The sequence below is a fragment of the Pan troglodytes genome, chromosome 6 (genome assembly GCF_028858775.2).
Source record: "Pan troglodytes isolate AG18354 chromosome 6, NHGRI_mPanTro3-v2.0_pri, whole genome shotgun sequence".
Classification (NCBI taxonomy): domain Eukaryota; kingdom Metazoa; phylum Chordata; class Mammalia; order Primates; family Hominidae; genus Pan; species Pan troglodytes.
This window is the reverse complement of record NC_072404.2, coordinates 120,857,113-120,882,363: the sequence shown is the minus strand read 5'-3', so window position 1 is coordinate 120,882,363 and position 25,251 is coordinate 120,857,113. Positions and strand designations below refer to the sequence as shown.

General features: G+C 41.7%; 1 protein-coding gene across 11 annotated transcripts in view; it reads left to right on the top strand.

Annotated features, from left to right (window-relative positions):
* PUS7 (pseudouridine synthase 7) overlaps positions 1–25,251 on the top strand; it is a 65,495-nt gene that overhangs the window by 27,277 nt on the left and 12,967 nt on the right. For all 11 annotated transcript variants that reach the window (XM_016945656.3, XM_063815502.1, XM_016945657.3 and 8 more), the window contains 6 exons: positions 246–357; positions 3,560–3,637; positions 12,717–12,845; positions 13,981–14,106; positions 22,946–23,007; positions 24,286–24,446. In XM_016945656.3, the coding sequence (XP_016801145.1) occupies positions 246–357; positions 3,560–3,637; positions 12,717–12,845; positions 13,981–14,106; positions 22,946–23,007; positions 24,286–24,446 (668 nt within the window). The remainder of the gene's footprint in view (positions 1–245; positions 358–3,559; positions 3,638–12,716; positions 12,846–13,980; positions 14,107–22,945; positions 23,008–24,285; positions 24,447–25,251) is intronic.

The window sequence follows — 25,251 nt, the reverse complement described above, 5'->3', positions numbered from 1 at the left end:
TACAGGTGTGAGCCACCGTGCCCAGCCACATTTTAGCTTTTTGTTTTTAATATGGATAGATAATGTTAAGTGTCCAATTACAGGAAATGTAATACCTCTAGTCCACACAGCTATAACCACTTAACCTGTATTTCTTTATCAGAGTAGAACTGATTTTCCACTCAAAGGTTCTATAGCAAAAAATGAGCTCTTACATCTATAACTTTTATTATGGTATATATAATGTTAATTTTTTTGCTTTCAAGATCCAAGAAAACATTCTTGGCCAAAATCTAGGGGAAGTTACTGCCACTTCGTACTATATAAGGAAAACAAAGACACCATGGATGCTATTAATGTACTCTCCAAATACTTAAGGTGAGTTACTGTTATTATGCCTATACAAAATCAAAGCAACAGAAACGTATATTCCTTTTTCCATGCTAATGGAAAAAGGAGCAGGAGGAGCACAGATTACAGATAGTAAACGCTCCTCCCAATGATAGTTTTCTTTCTTTCTTTTTGGTTTTTTTTTTTTTTTTTTTTTTTTAGACAGTCTCACTCTGTCACTCAGGCTGGAGTGAATGATGGTATGATCAGGCTCACTGCAGCCTTGACTTCCTGGGCTCAGGCATTCCTCCTACCTTAGCCTCCTGAGTAGCTGGGATTACAGGCATATGCCACAATGCCAGGCTAATTTTATTAGGTTTTAGAGACAGAGTCTCACTATATTGCCCAGGCTGGTCTCGAACTCCCGTGCTCAAGCAGTCCTCACACTTCAGCCTCCCAAAGTGCTGGGATTAAGAATTGCCGATCGGCCTGGCGCGGTGGCTCACACCTGTAATTCCAGCACTTTGGGAGGCCGAGGAAGGCAGATCACGAGGTCAAGAGATCGAGACCATCTTGGCCAACATGGTGAAACCCAATCTCTACTAAAAATACAAAAATTAGCTGGGCATGGTGGCATGTGCCTGTAGTGTTAGCTGCTCAGGAGGCTGAGGCAGGAGAATTGCTTGAACCTGGGAAGCAGAGGTTGCGGTAAGCCGAGATTGTGCCACTGCACTCCAGCCTGGCAACAGAGCAAGACTCCATCTCAAAAAAAAAAAAAAAAATCACTGATCATGGATAGGAAGTGCATTGTTTCTTCCAGGCGTGAGCCACTGTGCCAGGCCGTGAGGATAGTTTTTTTAGGCAATGGATGAATTAATTTTTTTGACCCCCACATACATAGTGCCAATAATTCAAGATGAAGATTCCATAAGTAAATGATTCGCATGCAGCTGAGAGTTAACAATCTGGTTGAAAATAAAAATTAACTTTCTCTTTTGAAAGCCTATACTTATCCTTTGACGTGGTTGCAGAGGTTGGTTTTGCCAGACTGGGAGCTCTCAATTCCTGGAGACTGACTAAACCTGAGACCGGTCTGATTTTCTAACAGGAATGTAAATATAGCAGAGACTGGATCTCTGGGGATCGGCAAGGTGCCAAAGCTTTTCTTAAAAATGGAAGTGGCTACACACCACAGCAAGTCTGCATGCTGTGGAAATTTGGTTTCCAATATATATTTAGCTCATTTTAAATATGGAAACAGTGTATTAATTTGCTAGGACTTCCATAACAAAATACCACAGATCAGGTGGCTTAACGGAAATTACTTTTCATATGCTTCTAGAGGCTAACAGTCCCAAGCTCAAGGTGTCGGCAAGTTTGTTTTTTTTCCGGAAGCCTCTCTCCTTGGCTCGCAGATGGCTGCCTTCTCACTGTGTCTTCATGTGGCATTTTCCCTGTGCACGCACACCCCTGGTATCTGTGTGTGTCCCCATTTCCTCTTCTTAGGAGGACACCAGTCAGATTGGATTAGTGCCTGCCCTAAATGGCCTCATTTTAACTGAATCACCTCTTTGAAGGCCCTGTCTCCAAATACAGTCACATTCTGAGGTCCTGGGGGGTCAGAGCTTCAACATATTAATTTTGGGGGAGACACAGTTCAGCCCATAATACACAGTACCCAATTAAGTGACATTTATTTTGCTCTATTTATTAACTCCCTGGGAGAGAGTCTGTGCTACTATGCCTGTACCTGAGCCAGAGAGAACAGACGATTCTTGACAGGAATAGGTGGGTGGGGAGGGAGTTCCTCCAAGATCGGGAGTTGAGGATTGCTCAGGGTTTAAGAAATCCTTCCTGGCTTTTTCTTTCTCATATGGAACGGTTAAGTTTATAAAATACTTCTTAGTTAACTAGGTTACTTATTATCTTCATATCAAAACTATTCAGATCCCAGTTTTAGCATTTCATTTGGCTTTTTTCATTTTTTAATACAAAGCAATAGCAGCATGGAAAATTCACACAATAACTTTTTAAAAATTGAAGATAAATTTTCATAGTGGTACATTATATCTCTAGAATGCATTTTTCTTTGCTTTCACTGTCTTATGTAATGTAATGAATTGTAGGTGATGGGTAGGAAGTGCATTGTTGCCTTTTTTGTTGTTGGCTAGCCAAGTCTTTGAACAACATCAGTTATTTACCAATAGCCACAAATGTTTACACTGCTAAGAAAGGAATTATTGACTGGGCGCAGTGGCTCACCCCTGTAATCCTAGCACTTTGGGAGGCCGAGGCGGGTGGATCACCTGAGGTCGGGCATTCAAGACCAGCCTGGCCAACATGGCGAAACCCCATCTCTATTAAAAATACAAAAAATCAGCCAGATGTGGTGGTGCATGCCTGTAATCCCAGCTACTTGGGAGGGTGAGGCAGGAGAATTGCTTGAACCCAGGAGGCAGAGGTTGCAGTGAGCCAAGATTGTGCCGCTGCACTCCAGCCTGGGTGACAGAGAGAGACTCCGTCTCAAAAAAAAAAGCAAAGAATTATTTGGCCATCATTTACCTTTTTTGTTTTTTTTTAAAGAGAGCAGGTCTTACTACGTCACCCAGGCAGGAGTGTAGTGTGCAGTGGCTGTTCACAGGCACCATCATAGCGCACTGCAGCCTCCAACTCCTGAGTGCAGACAGTCCTTCCGCCTCAGGCCTCCCCAGTAACTGGGACTGTAGGTGCATGCCACCACACCTGGCTATCATTTACTTTTCTAGCTTGCATATGAATTTATGTTGTTTTAGTAGATTTTTTTTTTTTTTTTTTTGAGACGGAGTCTCACTCTGTGGCCCAGGCTGGAGTGCAGCAGAGTGGTCTCAGCTCACTGCAACCTCAGCCTCCTGAGTTCAAGCAATTCCCCTGTCTCAGCCTTCCGAGTAGCTGGGACTACAGTCACACACTACCACGCCCAGCTAATTTTTGTATTTTTAGTACAGATGGGGTTTCACCATATTGGTTAGGCTGGTCTTGAACTCCTGACCTCAGGTGATACACCCGTCTTGGCCTCCCAAGTGCTGGGATTACAGACATGAGCCACTGCGCCCAGCCTCCCTGGATTCATGTTAAAATAAAGTTTCTCCTCATTCTCTTACTGTGTTATGATTGTAAGTATGTTTATATTAAAACTTAAATTATGAGAATTAGGATTTCCTTATAATATTACAGTATGTGACTTCAGATGATCTTGTTTCTCTCTTACCAGAGTCAAGCCAAATATATTCTCCTACATGGGAACCAAAGATAAAAGGGCTATAACAGTTCAAGAAATTGCTGTTCTCAAGTAAGTAGAGAGCACGTAACAGGATTTATACTGTAAATATCCTGGCACTGCTTCTCAGAATTCTCAAATTTACTTTGGGGGTTTCTCTCTCAGCTTTAGATGGTGCTTCTGCCTATTTAAAAATTACTTTTCATTCTGTTTTTTTCTTCTTCTTATCTATGAAACGTGTATTATTTGTGTAATTTTTAAAGATTTTTTTGGCAAAGCCAAGAGAATAATGCTTCTTTCTCTCTTTTGTTCATTCATTGTTAAATATGTTATTTAAAATTACAAAATAGTGAACATGCTGTTTTGTTGTACACCCGAGAGCTACAGATAAAAGCAATAGTCTGTGTTTTTGAAGCAATTATAATTAGTGGAATAGACGGACATGTAAATCAGAACTTCTCCTGCAGTGAGATAAATACTGAAATAGAGATATACTTTGGATGTTAATGTATGCCTGTCAACAAGCATGGGAGTTGATGTGGAGGGAACACAGGAAAGCTTTCATAGAAAATGGGATGCTGAGTTTTAATTTAGTTCAAGGCTTCTCAACCTCTCCACTGTTGCCCTTCGGGGCTGGATAATTCTTTGTTGTAGGGACTGTCCTGTGCGTTGCAGGATGTTTTGCAGCATCCCTAGTCTCTACCCACTATGTAGCAGTAGCAACTCCTTGCCCAGTTATGATAGCAAAGAATGTCTCTAGGCATTGTCAGATATTCCCTGAGGGCCAGAATTGCCCCCGATTGGGAACCACTGGTCTAGATTCTAGAAGGATGAGTAGAGATTTCCTGGGGCTGGGTAGGATTTAGGGTTGTTTTTTCCAAACCAAAAAAGCAGGTTAAGAAAAGATGTTGGAAAGCATATTTGGTACCTGGCATGTACTTTAGTTTTTGAGGAGCATAGCGAGAAATAAGGATCTAGGAGTTAGGCAGGATGTAGATCCTGAAGGGCCTGTTAGGTCAGGTTGAGGGTCTTTGCCTCAACCTTAATCTAAATGGGGATTGGTGTATAGAGGCTGGATTACGGATCGCGGGTGGAGCAAGACACGCAAAACTAGAGACCAGGGCTATTGACGTATTCTGGGGAGGGAGAATAAGGGTCTGAACCCAGTTAGTCACAGTGAAGGTAAAAGAGAAAGGATGAATTTAATAGCTGTACTGTGTCAGACACATTTAGGCTGTCTTATTAGTATACCTCCAGAGGCAAGGAATGGTGGGAGAGAGAAATAACATAGGGGCAAGGAAACTTCTGGGGGTGATGGATGCATTGTCTTTAATATAGTAATGGTTTCATGGGCTTATACACATGTCAAAACTTGTACATTTTAAATGTGTACAGTGTATGTCAGTCATACTGCAATTAAAAATAAAGTACGCTATGTTTGCTACCTCTACTTAAATACATGTATTTATTTTGGTTTCTCGGATTTTTTTTTTTTTTTTTAGTCTTGCTGTGTCGCCCAGGCTAGAGTGCAATGGTGGGATCTTGGCTCACTGCAACTTCCACCTCCCCGGTTCAAGTGATTCTCCTGCCTCAGCCTCCCAAGTAGCTGGGATTACAGGCATGCACCAGTGCACCTGGCTAATTTTTATATTTTAAGTAGAGATGGAGTTTCGCCATGTTGGCCAGGCTGGTCTTGAACTCCTGACCTCAGGTGATCCACCCACCTCAGCATCCCAAAGTGTTGGGATTACAGGCATCAGCCACCACGCCCAGCCCAGATATTTATTTTGAATTTCCTCATCTTTTTATAAAGAATTTATGGTGGTATCTCCTCTTTACCCCATAATACCCTACAATTGGGCTTCTTTCCCACTACTTTTCTGATTCCCCTGAAATAATGTAGTTGTTGAACCGGTTGTATCGTAATGTTTATTCCAGTTCTTTTTCTTCCTTGACCTTGAGACAGTGGCATGATGTCATAAAAGCAGTTATCTCACCATTGCTTTTACTGGTGGTGTGTACAAATATTGAAGCATTTGAAAGAGAGCAGGAGTAAATACATGAAGATGATGGTGTTCCTATCTGGTGGCCTGGTTTCATTTTCTCGCTGTGGCATATAGAATGTGGAGTCATTTGCTCAGAGTGAAGGGGCAGGAGTGGGTAAGGGAGCTTGAAAGAGAGTGGAGATTTGAAATAACCTTTGTGGGTAATGGACCAGGGACTCCCCAGAAACTCAGAAGAATGGGGGTAGGGGGACAGGGGTTTGAAGGCTCAGGCTTTCTCATCCTCTGTGGATAGAGGTCACAACAGAAGGTTTTTGCCTTGTTTTTGGTATCTAAAATACCTAGTCAACCTCCTGTGATTTCTAGCTGGCTCTGTGAATTTTGTTTCTGATTAAAAAAAAAAAAGTTGGTTTATTTTGTTTCTTTTTCTTTTCTTTCTTTTTTTTTTTGAGATGGAGTCTCGCTCTGTCGCCCAGGCTGGAGTGCTGTGGTGGGATCTCACCTCACTGCAAGCTCCGCCTCCTGGGTTCACACCATTCTCCTGCCTCGGCGTCCTGAGTAGCTGGGACTACAGGCGCCCGCCACCATGCCCAGCTAATTTCTTGTATTTTTAGTAGAGATGGGGTTTCACCATGTTAGCCAGGATGGTCTCGATCTCCTGACCTCGTGATCCACCTGCCTCGGCCTCCCAAAGTGCTGGGATTACAGGCGTGAGCCACTGGGTTCTGCCTATTTTGTTTTCAACACAGAAAGAACTAGGTAGAAAATGAAAGGCCTGCCATAACTGTACTTCTTCCGAGATCACCTTATTCACAACATGGTATATATTTTTTGAGGGACTTTTTTTCCTTTTTAAACAACAATACTTATGTATTCTTATTTTGAACAATAGATGGTGTACCTTATTTCCTGTAGGTATATAGCAAAATATGTTTGAATGTATGGATATATCCTAATTTAAACTATTACTCTATTTTTGAATGTTACATTGTTTCTCGTTTCTTGCTGTTATAACCCAGTCCATGACAGACGTATTTGTAGCTAAATCTTGGCACACGTCTGTGATAACTTCATTAAGATAAACTTAGCAGTGAGATTACTGACTTAAAGGGAATATGACATTTTAATGTGGTTTGTCTTTTTTCTTTCCATCTGCTGGTCAAAACACAGAGAAATTCTCTCTCTCTTTTTTTTTAATAGCAAAGCCTAATTATCCTGCAAAAAAGTGGTACCAATTTACTACCTTTATTCTGGTTCCCTAGAATCTTCCTCAGCATGGTGTTATGATGGGGACAGGGAGTCATTTGCTAATTTGAGGGTCAAAAAATGGCATCTTGTTATTTTATTTTGCGTTTTCTGATGTGAAGTCTTAGAACAGTTGAAGACCAAGAATATTTCTTTTTTTTCTTGGTCAGCCAGCAGATGTCACACTTCATCAGGACACTGCTCTGTCCTCAGATTTTTGCTGCCTTTATCATCTTCCTGTTGACTTAGTAAGAAACTGTGTTAGACACCTAAATGTTGGCCCTCTGAAAGCACACAGCACTTATCTCACGGATACAGGCTACACCCTTAGTTTGTTTAATGGATACATGGGGCCAGGCAGATTGGCCTTTCCCGTGGGAACTTGTGAACAGGAGAAACCCACTCTGCCACACAAGCATTTGAATGACTGCTGGATTGATCAGTCCTGGGGATAAGCAGCACGTCTTTTCAGCTTCATGAAACTCTAAAGCCACCTAGTAATTTTAACAGGGTCTCAGGCAGGAACAGTCTCATTCAGAATGATTTGTTTCTTTTCCTGCCTGTTCCTGCCAGTCTCCTTTCTGAACTTGGGCCAGTATTTCCCTGGCTTTGTTAATTAAGGTTTTCTGTGCAACATGTTGCTTAATTGGTTCCTGATGTTTAAAAGCAAGATTTTTATATTCCCTAGTTACTCACTGAATTTGCTGTAAATTTACAACCAAAGACCTTGATCTGGGATCATCATAATTAAAACTGTGAATAGTATCATGAAGACATTGTCAGCTTCATTCCATTTCTCAGGGAGCACCCACATCAACCAGAACTGAGTATAGTTCTTGCTTTTTGCTGTGCCAGTGGAATTTAGAGATGGACGTCTATCGTATATTCAAGAATTGATACTACTATTCGGCCACAAAAAAGAATGAAACAAAATACTGATATATACTTAAAACATGGATAAACCTTAAAAACATTCCACTAAGAAGTCAGGCGCCCAAGGCCAGATATTGTATGATTCTGTTTATATGATGTGTCCGAAATAGGAAAATCTATAGAGGCAGAAAGTAGATTAATGGTTGCCGAGGTCTGCAGGGAGAGGAAACGGGAGTGACTGCTGAATAGGTACAGGGTTTCTTTTTCAGGTGATGGAAACATTCTTGAAGTATATAGTGGTGATGGTTTCACATTGTTGTGAATATACTAAAAATCACTGACATGTACACTTTATAACAGTTAAAATGGTGAATTATACATGTGTATATATTTATTTATTTATTTATTTTATTTTTTGATACAGGGTCTCGTTCTGTTACCCAGGCTGGAGTACAGTGGCACAATCTCGGCTCACTGCAACCTCAGCCTCTGAGGTTCAAGTAATCCTCCTGCCTCAGCCTCCCGAGTAGCTGGGATTACAGGTGTACACCACCATGCCCTGCCAATTTTTGTATTCTTAGTAGACACGGGGTTTCACCAGGATGGCCAGGCTGGTCTCGAACTCCTCATCTCAAGCAATTCAGCCACTTTGGCCTCCCAAAGTGCTGGGATTACAGGCGTGAGCCACCATGCCCAGCCTTGTGAATTTTATATTATGTTAACTTTATCTCAACTTAAAAAAAAAAGGACAGAACTATCAGGCACTTCTGTGGCACCATCAGGAAGCAGTCTCCGGAACACTCTCTCTAGGAAAGCTCCTGACCCTGAATTGTTCTGTCAGTTTCTACAGCAGTAGTTCCTGGCTGAAGAGGAGTTCTGTCCCCCTGTTCCTCACTCTGTTCATACTGATCCTCCACTTCTAGATTCCTTGGGATACAATCCCTGGGTTAATTCGTGCTCTTGGGTTCTACCATTGCCCCCATACATAGTCCAGGAATTCAAGGTTACAGTGAGCTATGATTGCACCACTGCACTCCAACCTGGGTGGCAGAGCAATTCCCTGTCTCTAAAAAAGGAAGAAAAAGTTATATAAGATAAGAAAATATACAAAAATCAATATGTACAGCTGGGTGCGGTGGCTCACGCCTGTAATCCCAGCACTTTGGGAGGCTAAGGCGGGCAGATTACTTGAGGTCAGGAGTTCCAGACCAGCCTTGCCAACATGGTGAAACCCCGTCTCTGCTAAAATTACAAAAATTAGCTGGGCTTGGTGGCAGGCGCCTGTAATCCCAGCTACTTGAGAGGCTGGGGGCAGAAGAATTGCTTGAACCCAAGAGGCAGAGGTTGCAGTAAGCCTAGATCACACTAGTGCACTCCACTCCAGCCTGGGTGACAGAGCAACACTCTGTCTCAAAAACAAAACAAAACAAAAAAAAAAAAGAAAGAAAAATAAATACAGCACCTGGATAGGTGCAGTGGCTCACGCCGGTAATCCCCGCACTTTGGGAGGCCAGGGTGGGCAGGCGTGGTGGTGCATGCCTGTAGTCCCAGCTTCTCAGGAGGCTAAGGCTGGAGACTTTGTAAGCCCACGAAGCAGAGGTTGCAGTAAGGTTAGATCGCACCACTGCACTCCAACCTGGGCGACAGAGACTCTGTCTCAAAAACAAAAAAGAGATATAGCACTTAAAGCAATTTCATACTGGAACATGACTAGGTAGAATAGAGTAATCCTAGACCCAGATACATCCAAGGATTTAGTACGTATTCAAAGTATCATTTAAGATAAGTGGAGAAAATAATGGTTGATTCAAAAAATAATGGTTGATTCAAAAAATGTTGGATAACTGAGTAACCATCTAAAAAACCGTTTAAGTGTGGCTCCCCTACCTCATTTCCCTTTGCTAAATAAATTCCAGGTGGATCATAAATTTGAACATTAAAATGCAACTTTAAAAGGACTCTACTTAGGCCGAGCACGGTGGCTCATGCCTGTAATCCCAGCACTTTGGGAGGCTAGGGCGGGCAGATCACCTGAGGTCAGGAGTTCAAGACCAGCCATGACCAACATGGAGAAACCCTGTCTCTACTAAAAATACAAAATTAGCCGGGCATGGTGCCGCATGCCTGTAATCCCAGCTACTCGGGAGGCCGAGGCAGGAGAATCGGTTGAACCCGGGAAGCGGAGGTTGCAGTGAGCCAAGATCGCGCCATTGCGCTCCAGCCTGGGCAAAGAGCAAAACTCCATCTCAAAAAACAACAACGACAACAACAACAAAAAACAGTACTCTACTTACATTTGAGATTAAAAAAAAGAATCTCTGACCAGGTGTGGTGGCTGACCCCTGTAATCCCAGCACTTTGTGGGGCTGAGGCGGGAAGATCACTTGAGTTTGAGACCAGCCTGGCCAACCTGGTGAAACCCCATCTCTGCTAAAAATATAAAAATTGGCCGGGCATGGTGGTGTGTGCCTGTAGCCCCAGCTACTCAGGAAGCCAGGGCAGGATAATTCCTTGATTTCAGGAGCCAGAGGTGGCAGTGAGCTGAGATCATGCCACTGCACTCCAGCCTAGGTGACACAGAGCAAGACTCCGTCTTAAAAAAAAAAAAAATCTCTGACTGGTGACATCCTAAGTATGAGTTAAATCTCAGAGCTTTTTTTTTTTTGACAGCCAAGCTGGAGTGCAGTGGCACGATCTCAGCTCACTGCAACCTCTGCCTCCCGGGCTCAAGCAATTCTCCTGCCTCAGCCCCCAAGTAGCTGGGATTACAGGTGTGTGCCACCACACCCAGCTAATTTTTGTATTTTTAGTAGAGACGGGGTTTCACCATATTGGCCAGGCTGGTCTTGAATTCCTGACCTCAGGTAATCCGCCCGCCTCGGCCTCCCAAAGTGCTGGGATTACAGGCATGAAGCACCGCGCCCGGTCCCAGAGCTATTTTTTTTTTTTTTTAAGAAAAAAAGATGCATGAATTTAACTAAAGTTTCTCTATATAGTTGTTTGTTTTAATTTTAGAGATGGGATCTTGCTGTGTTGGCCAGGCTGGTCTTGAACTCCTGGGCTCAAGCTATCTGCCCATCTAGGCCTCCTAAAGTACTGGGATTACAGGCGTAAACCACCGTGCCTGGCCCCTACATAGTTTTTATTTACAGAAGAATGCCAACAAATATAGAAACACAGTTTCAGTCAACACAGTAATAATCAATTCAGCCAACAGTCATGCTTGGGTACCTAAATAATTGGGTAAAGACTTTGGGGGAGCAGGATTTTTACACAATTTCAAAAGTATTTCCCCACTGATGACTAATTAAAAGCAAAGACAAAGAGACTCTTAGAGTGTAAAAATCTAGTAAATACTATCCTAATTAAATGATTAAAGTTATTATCAATGTTGGACAAAATCACTGCCTTTTGATGTGATGCATTGAAAAGGGCCATATCACCTCAGTAGTATTTCTACCAAAGTGTTTACCTGAGTCTCAGCATGAGGAAACAATCAGATAAATCCACATTGAAAGACGTGTAAAAGCGCTGGCCTGGATTCTTCTAAGGGCCAGATATCATGAAAAACAAGGCTAGACAGATCACTTAGTGGAAACCAAACAGACATCACAACTGCAATGTGTGATCCTCAATTGGATCCTGGCAGCCTAAAAAACAAAAAGACGGCCAGGTGCACTGGCTCATGGCTGTAATCCCAACACTTTGGGAAGCTGAGGTGGGTGGATCACTTGAGGCCAGGAGATCGAGACCAGCCTGGCCAACATAGTGAAACTCTGTCTCTACTGAAAATACAAAAAAACATAGCCAGGTGTGGTGGCATGTACCTGTATTCTCAGCTACTCGGGAGGCTCAGGCAGAAGAATCTCTTGAACTTATCTCACACCTGTAATCGCAGCACTGTGCGAGGCCAATGTGGGTGGATCACCTGAGGTCAGGAGTTCAAGACCAGCCTGGCCAACATGGTGAAACCCGTGTCTCTACTAAAAATATAAAAATTAGCTGGGCACGGTGGCTCATACCTGTAATCTCAGCACTTTGGGAGGCCGAGGCGGGCGGATCACCTGAGGTCAGGAGTTCAAGACCAGCCTGGCCAACATGGTGAAACCCCATCTGTACTAAAACTACAAAAATTAGCTGGGCATGGTGGTGTGCGCCTGTAAGCCCAGCTACTTGGGAGGCTGAGGCAGGAGATTCACTTGAGCCAGGGAGGCAGAGTGAGCTGAGATCATGCCACTGCACTCCAGTCTGGGCAACAGAGAGAGACTCTGTCTCAAAAAAAAAAAAGAAAAGAGAGAAACAACATTGGGTGTTAGTGGTGACACTAGAGATAAAAAGGGGAGAAAGGCTTTTCAGTACTCTGTTTCTCTATATACATTTCCTATTGAAGAAGGCAAGGAATTTCTAATGAAAATTTCTATATTTTAAGTGATAGCAGCATGATACAGATTTGGGTAGAATTCCAGCTATATATAACATGTCTTTTAAAAAAAGAAAGGGAGGAAATAAAAAGTTAGATGTCAGTGGAAATTTTTTTCAGGCAATGAAAATATGAATTTCTTTTCCTTTTCTCTTTTTTATATTTTCCAAGTTTTCTGTAATGAGTTTACAAAATTTTTCTGATTGACAAAAATAATGACCTTTTTTTAAATGCTTGATACCATTCTTTCTATGGGATTTGTCTCTGTCCCCATCCCTTTTCTCACCCCTCTCCCCACAAAAAGTAGAAAATTCCACAGATATTATTGTTCTGTTACTCATCAGCATATAAATAACAAGAGGCTTTAAGTATATAAAATATGGCCAGGAGTATGCAATTTGAACAGGAGCACGTACCATTACACTGAAGGAAGAATGCAGAGAGAAGAGAAGGACACGCCCACCTCACCTGCTGCAGTGCCTTTTCCTTTCAGGGGGTCATAGGTGTGCTGTATCTTGTTTTCTGTACTGTTCCAGGCAGACAATCAGTATCTCATGATCCTCTTTCTACTCTTTTTTGTTTTGTTGCTTTTTTTTTTTTTTTTTTAAAGAATAACTGCACAAAGACTTGCCCACCTGAATAAGTGCTTGATGAACTTTAAGCTAGGGAATTTCAGCTATCAAAAGAACCCACTGAAATTGGGAGAGCTTCAAGGAAACCACTTCACTGTTGTTCTCAGGTAAAGAATTGCAGGTGGGAATGTAGACCAGAGGGTCTGGCCAGGGCATCTTGAGTATGTTACTCACGGTTGGTCATAAGGTCCTGGTGAGCTGGTACTAACAGAACAGGAGTGGCAACAAGGGAGGGCAGAGCAGGGCCTGGCAGGGCTGGGAGAGCAGATACATCTGTGAGGGCAAATACCTCTGTAGGATTTGTGTGGACACCTTGCCCCTTGAAAACCTAGTGCAGCCTTTGGAAAGACACCATCTCCTTCAAATATTGTAGTAAAAGACACCGAGCCGGCTGGGCGCAGTGGCTCACACCTGTAATCCCAGCACTTTGGGAGGCCTTGGCAGGCGGATCACAAGGTCAGGAGATCGAGACCATCCTGGTTAATACAGTGAAACCCTGTCTCTACTAAAAATACAAAAAATTAGCCGGGCGTGGTGGCAGACACCTGTAGTCCCAGCTACTCAGGAGGCTGAGGCAGGAGAATGGCGTGAACCCAGGAGGCAGAACTTGCAGTGAGCCGAGATCGCTCCACTGCACTCCAGCCTAGGGGACAGAGTGAGACTCCAACTCAAAAAAAAAAAAAAAGACACTGAGCCTGTGATTCCACTTAAAGCACCTAGAATAGGCAAATCCATGGACGTAGAAAGTAAAATAGTGGTTACTGGGGAAAGGGTAGGGTAGGGGTAATGGAAAGTTACTGTTTAGGGGTACAGAGTTTCATTTTGGGAACGGGAAAAAATTTGGGAAGTAGATAGTGGTGAGGATTGTCCAACATTGTGCATATAATTAACCCATTTATGCTAGTGTTCCATTATTGGAACACTAAGCATGTAGGAATTATTTATATCCTACTGCTCAAGGTCATCGCCAAGGTCTGATTGCAAAAATTCAAAAAATTGCAACCTCTGCCATAAATGGGTTAATACCGCCAAATTGCACACTTAAAAATGGCTAAAATAGTAAATTTGACATTATAAATATCTTACCACAACTTAAAGAAAGAAAGAGCCCTTGGGAGGTAGAGAGAAAGCTGCAGGAGAGTGAACGAAAGACTTGGAAGCCAGGCCGTAGTCATTTATGATCTGCATCCCTGAGTATTTGACTGTAACTTTTTTTCCTCTGGATAATTTGTGTCCCTGTAGAAATATAACAGGAACTGATGACCAAGTACAGCAAGCTATGAACTCTCTCAAGGAGATTGGATTTATTAACTACTATGGAATGCAAAGATTTGGAACCACAGCTGTCCCTACGTATCAGGTTGGAAGGTTAGTATTTAATTTCTTTTATCAAAAATAGCTTTCTCATAAACAAAGCAGGGTTTGTTGGTGGTGGTGTTTTTAATTATTTCTACGTTCTCCCATGTCTGGGGCAAATGAACCACAGTCTCATGATTTTTGTTTTAAGTTAATGAGTGCACAAGGTAAAAAATTGGAGTTCAAAAGGATATGACCTGAAAAGTGAGCTTTCCTACCACTCTTGGTTACCCATCCAGGGGTTCTATTTTTATTTTTTTATTTTATTTTATATATTTATTTTTTCTGAGACGGAGTTTCGCCCTTGTTGCCCAGGCTGGAGTGCAATAGCGCAATCTCGGCTCACCGCATCCTCTGCCTCCCAGGTTCAAGTGATTCTCCTGCCTCAGCCTCCTGAGTAGCTGGGTTTACAGGCATGCGCCACCATGACTGGCTAATTTTGCATTTTTAGTAGAGATGGGGTTTCTCCATGTTGGTCAGGCTGGTCTCGAACTCCCAACCTCAGGTGATCCCCCGACCTCAGCCTCCCAAACTGCTGGGATTACAGGCATGAGCCTCCACACCCGGCTATTTTTTTTATTTTTTATTTTTTTGAGATGGAATCTTTGTTGTTCAGGCTGAAGTACAGTGGTGCAATGTTGGCTCACTGCAATCTCCACCTCCCAGGTTCAAGCAATTCTCCTGCCTCGGCATCCCAAGTAGCTGGGATTGCAGGCTTTTGCCACCACATCCAGCTAACTTTGTTGTATTTTTAGTAGTGACGGGAACTTCACCATGTTGGCCAGGCTGGTCTTGAACTCCTGACCTCAAATGATCCGCCTACCTCAGCCTCCCAAAGTGTTGGGATTACAGGTGTGAGCCACTACGCCCAGCCCTATTTTTATTTTTATTTTGTAACAGGTAAGTCTTGGCTCAGTAAGTGATTCAACAGTAATCTGTTGGGTAACTCAGACCCAGAGTAGCCAGACAGAGATGTTGCATTTTCTGATCTGTGTTAACACGTTTATTAAACTTTGATCTGCCCTTCCCTCGCTCTTAATTTTATTTTATTTTTTATTTTTATTTTTTGAGATGAAGTCTCGCTGTTGCCCAGGCTGGAGTGCAGTGGTGCCATCTCCGCTCACTGCAACCTCCACCTCCCAGGTTCAAGTGATTCTCCTGCCTCAGCCTCCCGCGTAACTGGGATTGCAGGCATGCACCACCTCACCCAGCTAATTTTTGTATTTTTAGTAGAGCCGAGGTTTTGCCATGTTGGCCAGGCTGGTCTCGAACTCATGACCTCCAGTGATCTCCCCGCGTTGGCCTCCCTAAGTGCTGGGATTACAGGCATGAGCCACTGTGCCTGGGCCCCTTCCCTCACTCTTTAAAGAAAGTAATAAATGATAAAATTAGTGACATGGAATTTAAGAATTGTCATTTACTTTTAAACAATTAAGAACCCCTCTAGGGTAACCTACAGTGGGAATCCCATCAATAAATAGTTGGGTTCCTAAATCTACTTCTGGAATCCTGTTGCCCAGCAGAGACTCTGTTACATAAACTAATTATTCGCGTGGGAGTTAGAATTGTGGTAGTTACAAGCTGGAAGTTATCTAAGCGTCCATGTTCTTCCTTGTCTTTCAGACCCTTCATGTTAGCAAACTTAGGCTTTGAGAGGTCTGCCTGAACTCATCAATTGCTTGGCTTTAGTTTGGGAGTAGAGTTTTCCGGGCTTCCAGTCCATTGTTTCAGCATCTAAACTATGAAGTTGCATTCATTTTTGTGATTTTAAAAGCGCAAAATGATAAAAATCTATATTTCCTCTGCCTCTTTGAGGAGGTTAAAAAGCTCAGGTGAAAACAGACTTGAGTTCTGAGGCTTAAATTACTCATCTGTAGAATGGAGATAATAATACCAATTCACAGAATGGTGAAAATGAAGTGAGATGATGTTTATGCTACATCTATTTTTATGCCTAGAATATAGTGATTGCTAATATGTTTTCAACCTTGCTAGTGGTCAGAGGACATTGATAAAATAGTAAAAATGCTAATTGTATTATGGGACAGAATAAGGGAACACTGTATCAACCTATAAATTTGTAATTAATTTGGCAGAAGGACAGCCATGGAATCCTATACGTTGTGTATGCCAAAGATAGTGTAAATAAATATAAGTAATTAAAATGAGGTCAGATTTATCCCACAACAAAAATTACATAGCGTGACCAAAGGTCAGTACGGTCAGCTCAAAATTCCAAATCATTCATTTTCACAACATAAGAATATTTCCTGCTTTCAAAGAAACGCACTGTTAACACCATAGAATTTCCTGAGGGAAAAAACAGACTTTCAGTTTATATTGTATAGGTGGAGAAATGACTTGTATCCAAAATATTAAAAGCTCTTACAACTCAAGAACAGAAAGACAACGCATTCTAAAACTTAGCAAAGGGTCTGAACAGACCTTTCTTTAAATAATGTAATCAAATGGCCAATAAGCACACAAAAAGATGCTTATCACTAATCTTTAGGAAATGCAAATCAAAACCACAGTGAGATGCCACTTCTTACCCACTAGGATGGCTAAAATAAAAAAGGCAGAGAATAACAAGTGTTAGGATTAGAGAAATTGGAACCCTTATACATTCCTGGTGGAAATGTAAAATGGTATAACGATTTCGGAAAATAGTCTGACAGTTCCTCAAAAGGTTATAAAGTTAGCCTATGACCCAGGCATTTCTAGGTATATACTGAGGACAACTGAAAATCATATGTTCACACAAAAGTTTATTCAGATGTTCATAGCAGCCAAAAGACTGGAAACAACCCAAATGTCCACCTACTGATGAATGGATAAACAAAATATACAATGTAATATACAATAATATACAGTGGAATATTACTTAGCAATAAAAAGGAATGAAGTACTGATACATTCTGCAACGTGAATGAACCTTGAAAACATTGCTAAGTAGGCAGGGCACAGGGGCTCATGCCTGTAATCCCAACAATTTAAGAGGCCAAGGTGGCAGGATCACTTGAGGCCAGGAGTTCAAGACCAGCCTGGGCACCATAGCAAGGCCCCATCTCTACAAAATAAAATTTTTAAAAAATTAGCTGAGTGTGGTGCTGCCTGGCTTTGGTCCTAGCTACTCAGGAGGCTGAGGCAGGAGGATCACTGAAGCCCAGGAGTTTGAGGATGCAGTGAACAGTGTACCACCACTGCACTGTGGCCTAGATGACAGAGCAAGACCCTGCCTGTGAATGAATGAATCAATCAATTTCTATGAAATTTCCAATGTGAGCAAATCTATAGAAAAAGAGCTGGAACAGGACCAATGGGGAGTGACTACTAATGGGACAGGATTTTTTTTTGGTGGGGGTGGGTAATAAAAATGTTGTAAAATTGTGTAATGCTCCACAGTTCTTTAAAAATACTAAAAGCCATTGAATTGTACACTTATATGGGTGAATTATATGTTATGTGAATTATTGAATAACTCAGCAAAAACTTTGAAAAAAAGAAAGTGAGCCAGGCACAGTGGCTCACGCCCGTAATCCCAGCCCTTTGGGAGGCCGAGGTGGGTGGCGGATTGCTTGAGATCGGGAGTTCAAGACCAGCCTGGCCAACATAGTGAAATCCCGCCGCTACTAAAAATACAAAAATTATCTGAGTGTGGTGGCATGAACACCTGTAATCCCAGCTACTCGGGAGGCTGAGGCAGGAGAATTGCTTTAGCCCGGGAGGCAGAGGTTGAAGTGACCCAAGATTGTACCACTGCACTCCAGCCTGGGTGACAGAGTGAAACTGTCTCAAAAAAAATAATAAAATAAACTCAAAATGGACCAAAGATCTAAACATAAGAGCTGCACTTATGCAAACTCTTAGAAGAAAACATGGGGAAAAATTCATGATATTGGATTTGTCGGTGGTTTCTTGGATATGACACCAAAAGCACAGGCAACAAACAAAAGAAAAAATAGATAAGTTGGACTTTATCAAAATTAAAAACGTGCATCAAAGGATGCTATCAACAGAATGAAAAGATAACCCACAGAATAGGAGAAAATATTTCAAATCATACATCTGATAAGAGACTTAAATCTGGAATATATAAAGAACAACTCAACAACAACCAAAGAAAAACCAATTCAAAAATGGAGAAAGGATTTCAATAAATGTGTTTCCAAAGATAGACAGACTGGTGTTCAGCATCACTAGTCATTAGGGAGATACAAATCGAAACCACCACGAGGTACCACTTCATATCCGTTGGGAAGGCTATTATCACAAAACAACAAATAAGTGTTGATAAGGGTACAGAGAAATTAGAAACCTGGGCTTTGCTGGTGGGGATGTAAAATAGTATAGCCATTGTGGAGAACAGTATGGTGATTTCTTAAGAAATTAATTATAGGCCAGGCGCGGTGACTCACGCCTGTAATCCCAGCACTTTGGGAGGCTGAGGTGGGTAGATCACGAGGTCAAGAGATCGAGACCAGCCTGACCAACATGGTGAAAACCCATCTCTACTAAAAATACAAAAATTAGCCGGGCGTGGTGGCGCATGCCTGTAGTCCCAGCTACTCAGGAGGCTGAGGCAGGAGAATTGCTTGAACCCGGGAAGCAGAGGTTGCAGTAAGCCGAGATGGTAGCACTACACTCCAGCCTGGCGACAGAGCGAGACTCTGTCTCAAAAATATATATATATAAATTATGTTATGAACCAGCAATTCCACTTCTCAGTATATACCCAAAAGAAATGACAGTGGGAACTCACCAGATATTTGTACACTCATGTTCATAATAGCAGCATTCACAATAGCCGAAAGGTAGGAGCTACCCAGGCAACCCAAGTGTTTATCCAAACAAAATGTGGCCCATACATACAATGGAATATGTAAGCCTTTCAGAGGAGGAATTTTTTTTTTTTTTTTTTTTTTTTTTTTGAGACGGAGTCTTGCTCTGTCGCCCAGGCTGGAGTGCAGTGGCGCCATCTCAGCCCATTGCAACCTCCACCTTTTGGGCTCAAGTGATTTAAAAGGAGGGAAATTTTGACACGTGCTATCACATGGGTAAGCATTGGAAACTTTATGTTACCTGACATAAGCCAGTAACAAAAGAACAAATATGGTACGATTTCTCTTATATGAGGTTCCTAGAGTAGTCAAAGCCATAGACAGAAAGTAGAATGGTGTCTTACAGAGGTTAGGGGGCTAGGTGGATAGGGATTTATTATTTAATGGGTATAGAGTTTCAGCTGGGGAAGATTAAAAAGTTCTGGAGGTAGACAGTGATGATGGTTGCCTGACAGTGTAAATGCACTTAATGCCACAGAACTGTATACTTAAAAATAGCCAAAAAGGTAAATGTTATTACATGTATTTTACCACAATAAAATAAAAGAAGGTAGAAGAAGGAAAGATAAAGTAAGAAAAGTACAAAACATCTGGTCAGGCGTGGTGGCTCACACCTGTAATGCCAGCACTTTGGGAAGCCAAGGCGGGCAGATCAGGAGGTCAGGAGATCGAGACCATCCTAGCTAACACAGTGAAACCCCATCTCTACTAAAAAAAGTACAAAAAAATGGCCTGGCGCGGTGGCTAATGCCTGTAATCCCAGCACTCCAGGAGGCCAAGGGGGGCAGATCACAAGGTCAGGAGATCAAGACCATCCCAGCTAACACAGTGAAACCCCATCTCTACTAACAATATACAAAATTAGCCAGGCATGGTGGCGGGCGCCTGTAGTCCCAGCTACTTGGGAGGCTGAGGCAGAAGAATGGCATGAACCCGGGAGGTGGAGCTTGCAGTGAGCCGAGATCGTGCCACTGCACTCTAGCCTGGGTGACAGAGCGAGACTCCATCTCAAAAAAAAAAAGGACAAAACATCTTAATGTGCAGCGTGCTAGATAGTACAGCCTATTGTAAACCAAATCTCTGTATATTTAATATGGCATTGTATACTAAACCTTTACAGTATATGGTAGCATCTTCAAGGTGTTGAAAAGTCCTGCAGTTAAGAAACTGTTCAATATGTTATATCAGGTGTTGGCAAAGGTTTTCTGTAAAGGAACAGTTAGTTAATATTTTAGGCTTTGTGGGCCATTCAATGTTTGTTGCAGGTACTGAGCTCTGGAGTTACCCTGCAAAAGCAGCCATGGACAATATGCAAAGCAATGAGCATGGTTGTTTTCCAATAAAACTACAGAATTAGGTGGACAACCAGATTGGGCCTGCAGGCTGTAATTGATATTTAACAAAGGTCTTTTTGTTTTATTGTGTTTTATTTTTGAGACGCAGTCTTGCTCTGTCACCCAGGCTGGAGTGCAGTGGCACCATCTCGGCTCACTGCAACCTCCGCCTCCTGGGTTCAAGCAGTTCTCCTGCCTCAGCCTCCCAAGTAGCTGGGACTACAGGCACGTGCCACCACGCCCGATTATTATTATTTTTTTTGTATTTTTAGTAGAGATGGGGTTTCACCATGTTAGCCAGGATGGTCTTGATCTCCTGACTTTGTGATTCGCGTGCCTCAGCCTCCCAAAGTGCTGAGATTACAGGTGTGAGCCACCATGCCCGGCCTAACAAAGGTTTTTTAGTGTAAAAATCTATGTGTATTATATCTGTCAGATCAGTCCCTAGTACCAACTAGTACTATACTCTTTTTGTCAGTATTGGCTAAAAGATTATCCAAGTAAATAATTTATCACCCCAGGACTATATTTAAGGACTTATTTAACATGGCTTGTTCCAGGACTGTGGTGGTGGCCAGCAATAGGAAATCTGTTGATGTAATTACATTATTGGATTGAAAATCCAGGAGATGTCATCGATAGATACCAAATAGCATTTTAGATCATTTAATATCCAGAAATGCCCAGTATTGTGTAACTTAAATGTGAAAATAAAGAACCATAATTAACTGGAAAAACAGAAAAATTAATAGAAGGGGATTCCTATATTCTTTTGATAGGGAAGGGTCTTTCTAAACATGACTCCAAGATGAGAAATCTTAAAGGAGAACTTTCAGATGTAATACACAAAATATAATTTCTGTACAGCAATACTATAGTAAAAGTTAAAGGAAGAATTACATACACTTATAGATTTGCCAACAAAAATATGCTCTAAAGTGTTAACAGTGCTTAATTTCTTAGAGATTGAATAATACATAACCTTTCTTATGTACCGTTCAGTTTTTTGAAAGCATATATAGGCCAGGCATGGTGGCTCATGCCTATAATCCCTGCACTTTGGGAGGCCAAGGCGGGCTGATCACTTGAGGCTAGGAGTTCAAGACCATCCTGGCCAACACGGTGAAACCTCATCTCTACTAAAAATACAAAAATTGGCTGGGCACAGTGGTACATGCCTGTAATCCCAGCACTTTGGGAGGCCGAGGCAGGCGGATCACGTGAGGCCAAGAATTCAAGACCAGTCTGGCCAACATGGCACAACCCCATCTCTACTAAAAATACAAAAATTGGCCAGGCATGGTGGCGCAAGCCTGTAATCTCAGCTATTTGGGAGACTGAGGCACAAGAATCGCTTGAACCCGGCAGGCAGAAGTTGCAGTGAGCTGAGATTGTGCCATTGCACTCCAGCCTGGGCAGCAGAATGAGAGTCCATCTCAAAAAAAAAAAAAAAAAAAAAAAATTAGGCAGGCATGCTGACTCAGCCTGTAGTCCCAGCTGTGCAGGAGGATGATGCAGGAGAATTGCTTAAGCCCAAGAGGCAGAGGTTGCAGAGAGCCAAGATCATGCCACTGCATTCCAGCCTAGACAACAGAGGGAGACTGTCTCAACAAATAAAAATTTTTTAAAAAGCATATAACCTTATAATCATCAAATATATAGATATTTTCATTTTGACAAGAATGATGAGTAAGTCATATTTATTCTATTTGCCTAGGCAAGAAGGTATTAACATGGATAAATCTTTTGAGAAGTTTCAAACAAGTTTTCACACATAAAGACTTAACTGCGATTTATATAAATAATACCATGTGGGCCGGGCACGGGGGCTTATGCCTGTAATCCCAGCACTTTGGGAGACCAAGGCGGGTGGGTCACAAGGTCAGGAGTTCGAGACCAGCCTGACCAATATGGTGAAACCCCATCTCTACTAAAAAAAAAAAAAAAAAGTAGCTGGGCAAGGTGGCGGGTGCCTGTAGTCCCAGCTACTCAGGAGGCTGAGACAGGAGAATGGCGTGAAACCAGGAGGCGGAGGTTGCAGTGAGCCGAGATCGCATCATTGCACTCCAGCCTGGGCAACAGAGCGAAACTCCACCTCAAAAAAATAATAATAAATAAATAATACTATGTGTAACTACTTAAAGCATGACTATGTAGTATTTATACTATTATCACATTTTTAAACTGAAATGATAGTAAATGTTACGGGTAAGCATTATGTTTTCCATTTTATTCTTTTTTTGAAAGTTCTTTTGGCACTTGAAGTTCTTTTACATTTCAAATCTGTATCATATTAGATTTTCTGCCTACTTTTAAGTTTAATGAGATGATGTAGGACCAGGTGTAATGGCTAATACCTGTAATCCCAACACTTTGGGAGGCCAAGGTGGGAAGATCATTTGAGCCCAAAAGTTTAAGACCAATAGTGAGACCCCATCTCTACAATAAATTAAAAACTTAGCCAGGTATGGTGGTGTGCGTCTGTAGTCCCAGCTACTGTCAGGATGGTGGGAAAGCTGAGGTGGGAGAATCATTAGACTAGAGCCTGGGAGTAGAGCCTGGGAGGTCAAGGCTTCGGTGTATAGTTAATATGATTTGTTGACTCTTCAAAGATTTGTGCATATAAAGTTTTATCTTTATGCAAAATTTAGTAAAATTAATGTTGTTTAATTTTAGAGCTATACTACAAAATTCCTGGACAGAAGTCATGGATTTAATATTGAAACCCCGCTCTGGAGGTGAGAATAAAATTCATGTTAAGAAAATAAATAGAATGTATGGCTAGGTATTCATGAAATTGCTTTGAATAAAAGCTTTTGTGCAAATTGACGTTGTTTCAGTATTTTATTTGTTTTTACAATAAAAGTAAAAGTTTATATTTTTCAACAGTTTTATATGTATATTTAAGATTTATAATTTATATCCTATTTTAGCTTTTTTTTTTTTTTTTTTGATAAGGAGTTTTAGTCTTGTTTCCCAGGCTGGAGTGCAATGGCATGATCTCAGCTCACTGCAACCTCTGCCTCCTGGGTTCAAGTGATTCTCCTGCCTCAGCCTCCTGAGTAGCTGGGATTATAGGCTTGTGTCACCATGCCTGGGTCATTTTGTATTTTTAGTAGAGACAGGGTTTTACCACATTGGCCAGGCTGGTCTCGAACTCCTGGCCTCAAATGATTGGCCTGCCTTGGCCTCCCAAAGTGCTGGGATTACAGGCATGAGCCACCATGCTCAGCCAGAATGTTGCTGGCTGGTCACAAGCTCCTGACCTCAGGTGATCCGCCCACCTCAGCCTCCGGGAGTGTTAGGATTACAGGCGTGAGCACCATGCCCAGCCTCTATTTTAGCTCTTTAGCTTGTTCAGTGTATTAATTCATAACTGAATATAAATATATTTTAAAAATGAATGTATATTTTTCTTCACTCACTACTAAATCTGAGTGTATGAGAATCTAAAACATTTCACTTGTGGTTATTTTGTTAAAACATAGTGTAATGGAATATAAAAACTTGGCAAAAACACCTTGAGGATTTGCAGTGTGAAGAAGTCACCAAAAACTTTGCAAAGAGTATCTCTAAAATCATCTTGAATGAAAAGGATTAAACTACTGATTGTCAAAATAATTGTGCTCACTTTGGGTAATTCATTTGCAAACTATAAAAAGATAAAATTATCTAATTTTAAGGAAAGTAACCCGTTAAACTTGACATTACAATGGAAAAAGAGAGAAGGAAGAAAGTACTACGGTGTTTTTGTCATGTTGAATCAGCTGTGATAATGAACAGTTAAATAGCTTTTACTTTTGACCTGAGGGTGATTGTATGTTGACAAAGCCAAATAGTTCTGTAAACTTTCTACATTTCCCATCTTTGCGCTTCCTCAGATAAGTGGAAGCTATAAACAGCACCTATATTTCAAGTAGCATTTTCTAATTTTGTGTTCTCTGTGAAGTGTACTTTAAGTTATGGAAGTCTGTCTATTGGGTACATCATTTAACCCTAGCTTTTTTCCCCCGCAGCTGAAAAGGGCTACTTGGTTAAATGCAGAGAAGAATGGGCAAAGACCAAAGACCCAACTGCTGCCCTCAGAAAACTACCTGTCAAAAGGTGTGTGGAAGGGCAGCTGCTTCGAGGACTTTCAAAATATGGAATGAAGAATATAGTCTCTGCATTTGGCATAGTGAGTGCAATTTGTGAAGTCAGGCAATGGCTCAAGGCGTTTTAATGCTTTTTAAATTTCATCTTGAAAGATTTTACTAAACTTTGAAAGAGCAGAAGGTAAATAAGGATCCTTTGGTGATCTCTGAGGTGTTTCACCTGAGTAATCTTTGTTCAGACCCTGAGTGGTGATGTGGGGGTGGATGCGGGCATTACTTATTGAGGGCACAAGAAAAACGTCAATGTGGAAAACATAATCTTCAGTGGAAATTCTGTGTAAATTAAGTCTCTTGGTATTTGAGAAATTTCGAATCTATTGTATAGTCATTTCTTGATCATTCCGTTACCAGTACTGTAAACTGCCTTAGTAAAAGGGTTGAACAGTAAGCAGTCTATAGTTGCATTTTAGTCTGGTTTCATCATGGTGATTCAAGAGTAGCCTATGTCAGTATTTGGATATGTATAATCCAGGACTCCATGCACTCCAGCCTAAGCAACAAAGTTAAAGTTAACAAATGTTAAAGTTTAACCCTTAAGCCTAAGTCTTACTTTTCCTAGATGCACAAAGAAAGCAGAATTCTTGCTGCATGGAATTAGTTGTCAGTTCAATCATTTAGGTTCTCTCTTTAACCATGGAATTATGGGAGAAAAAAGCACTGTTAGCTTGAAAACTGATGTGTAAATTCCTTAAGTTTGAAGACTGTGCCATTGATGTAAGGCAGGCTTGTCCAACCTGCAGCCTGCGGGCCACATGCAGCCCAGGACAGCTTTGAATGTGGCCCCACACAAATTTGTAAACTTTTCCTAAAACATTATGGCCGAGCACG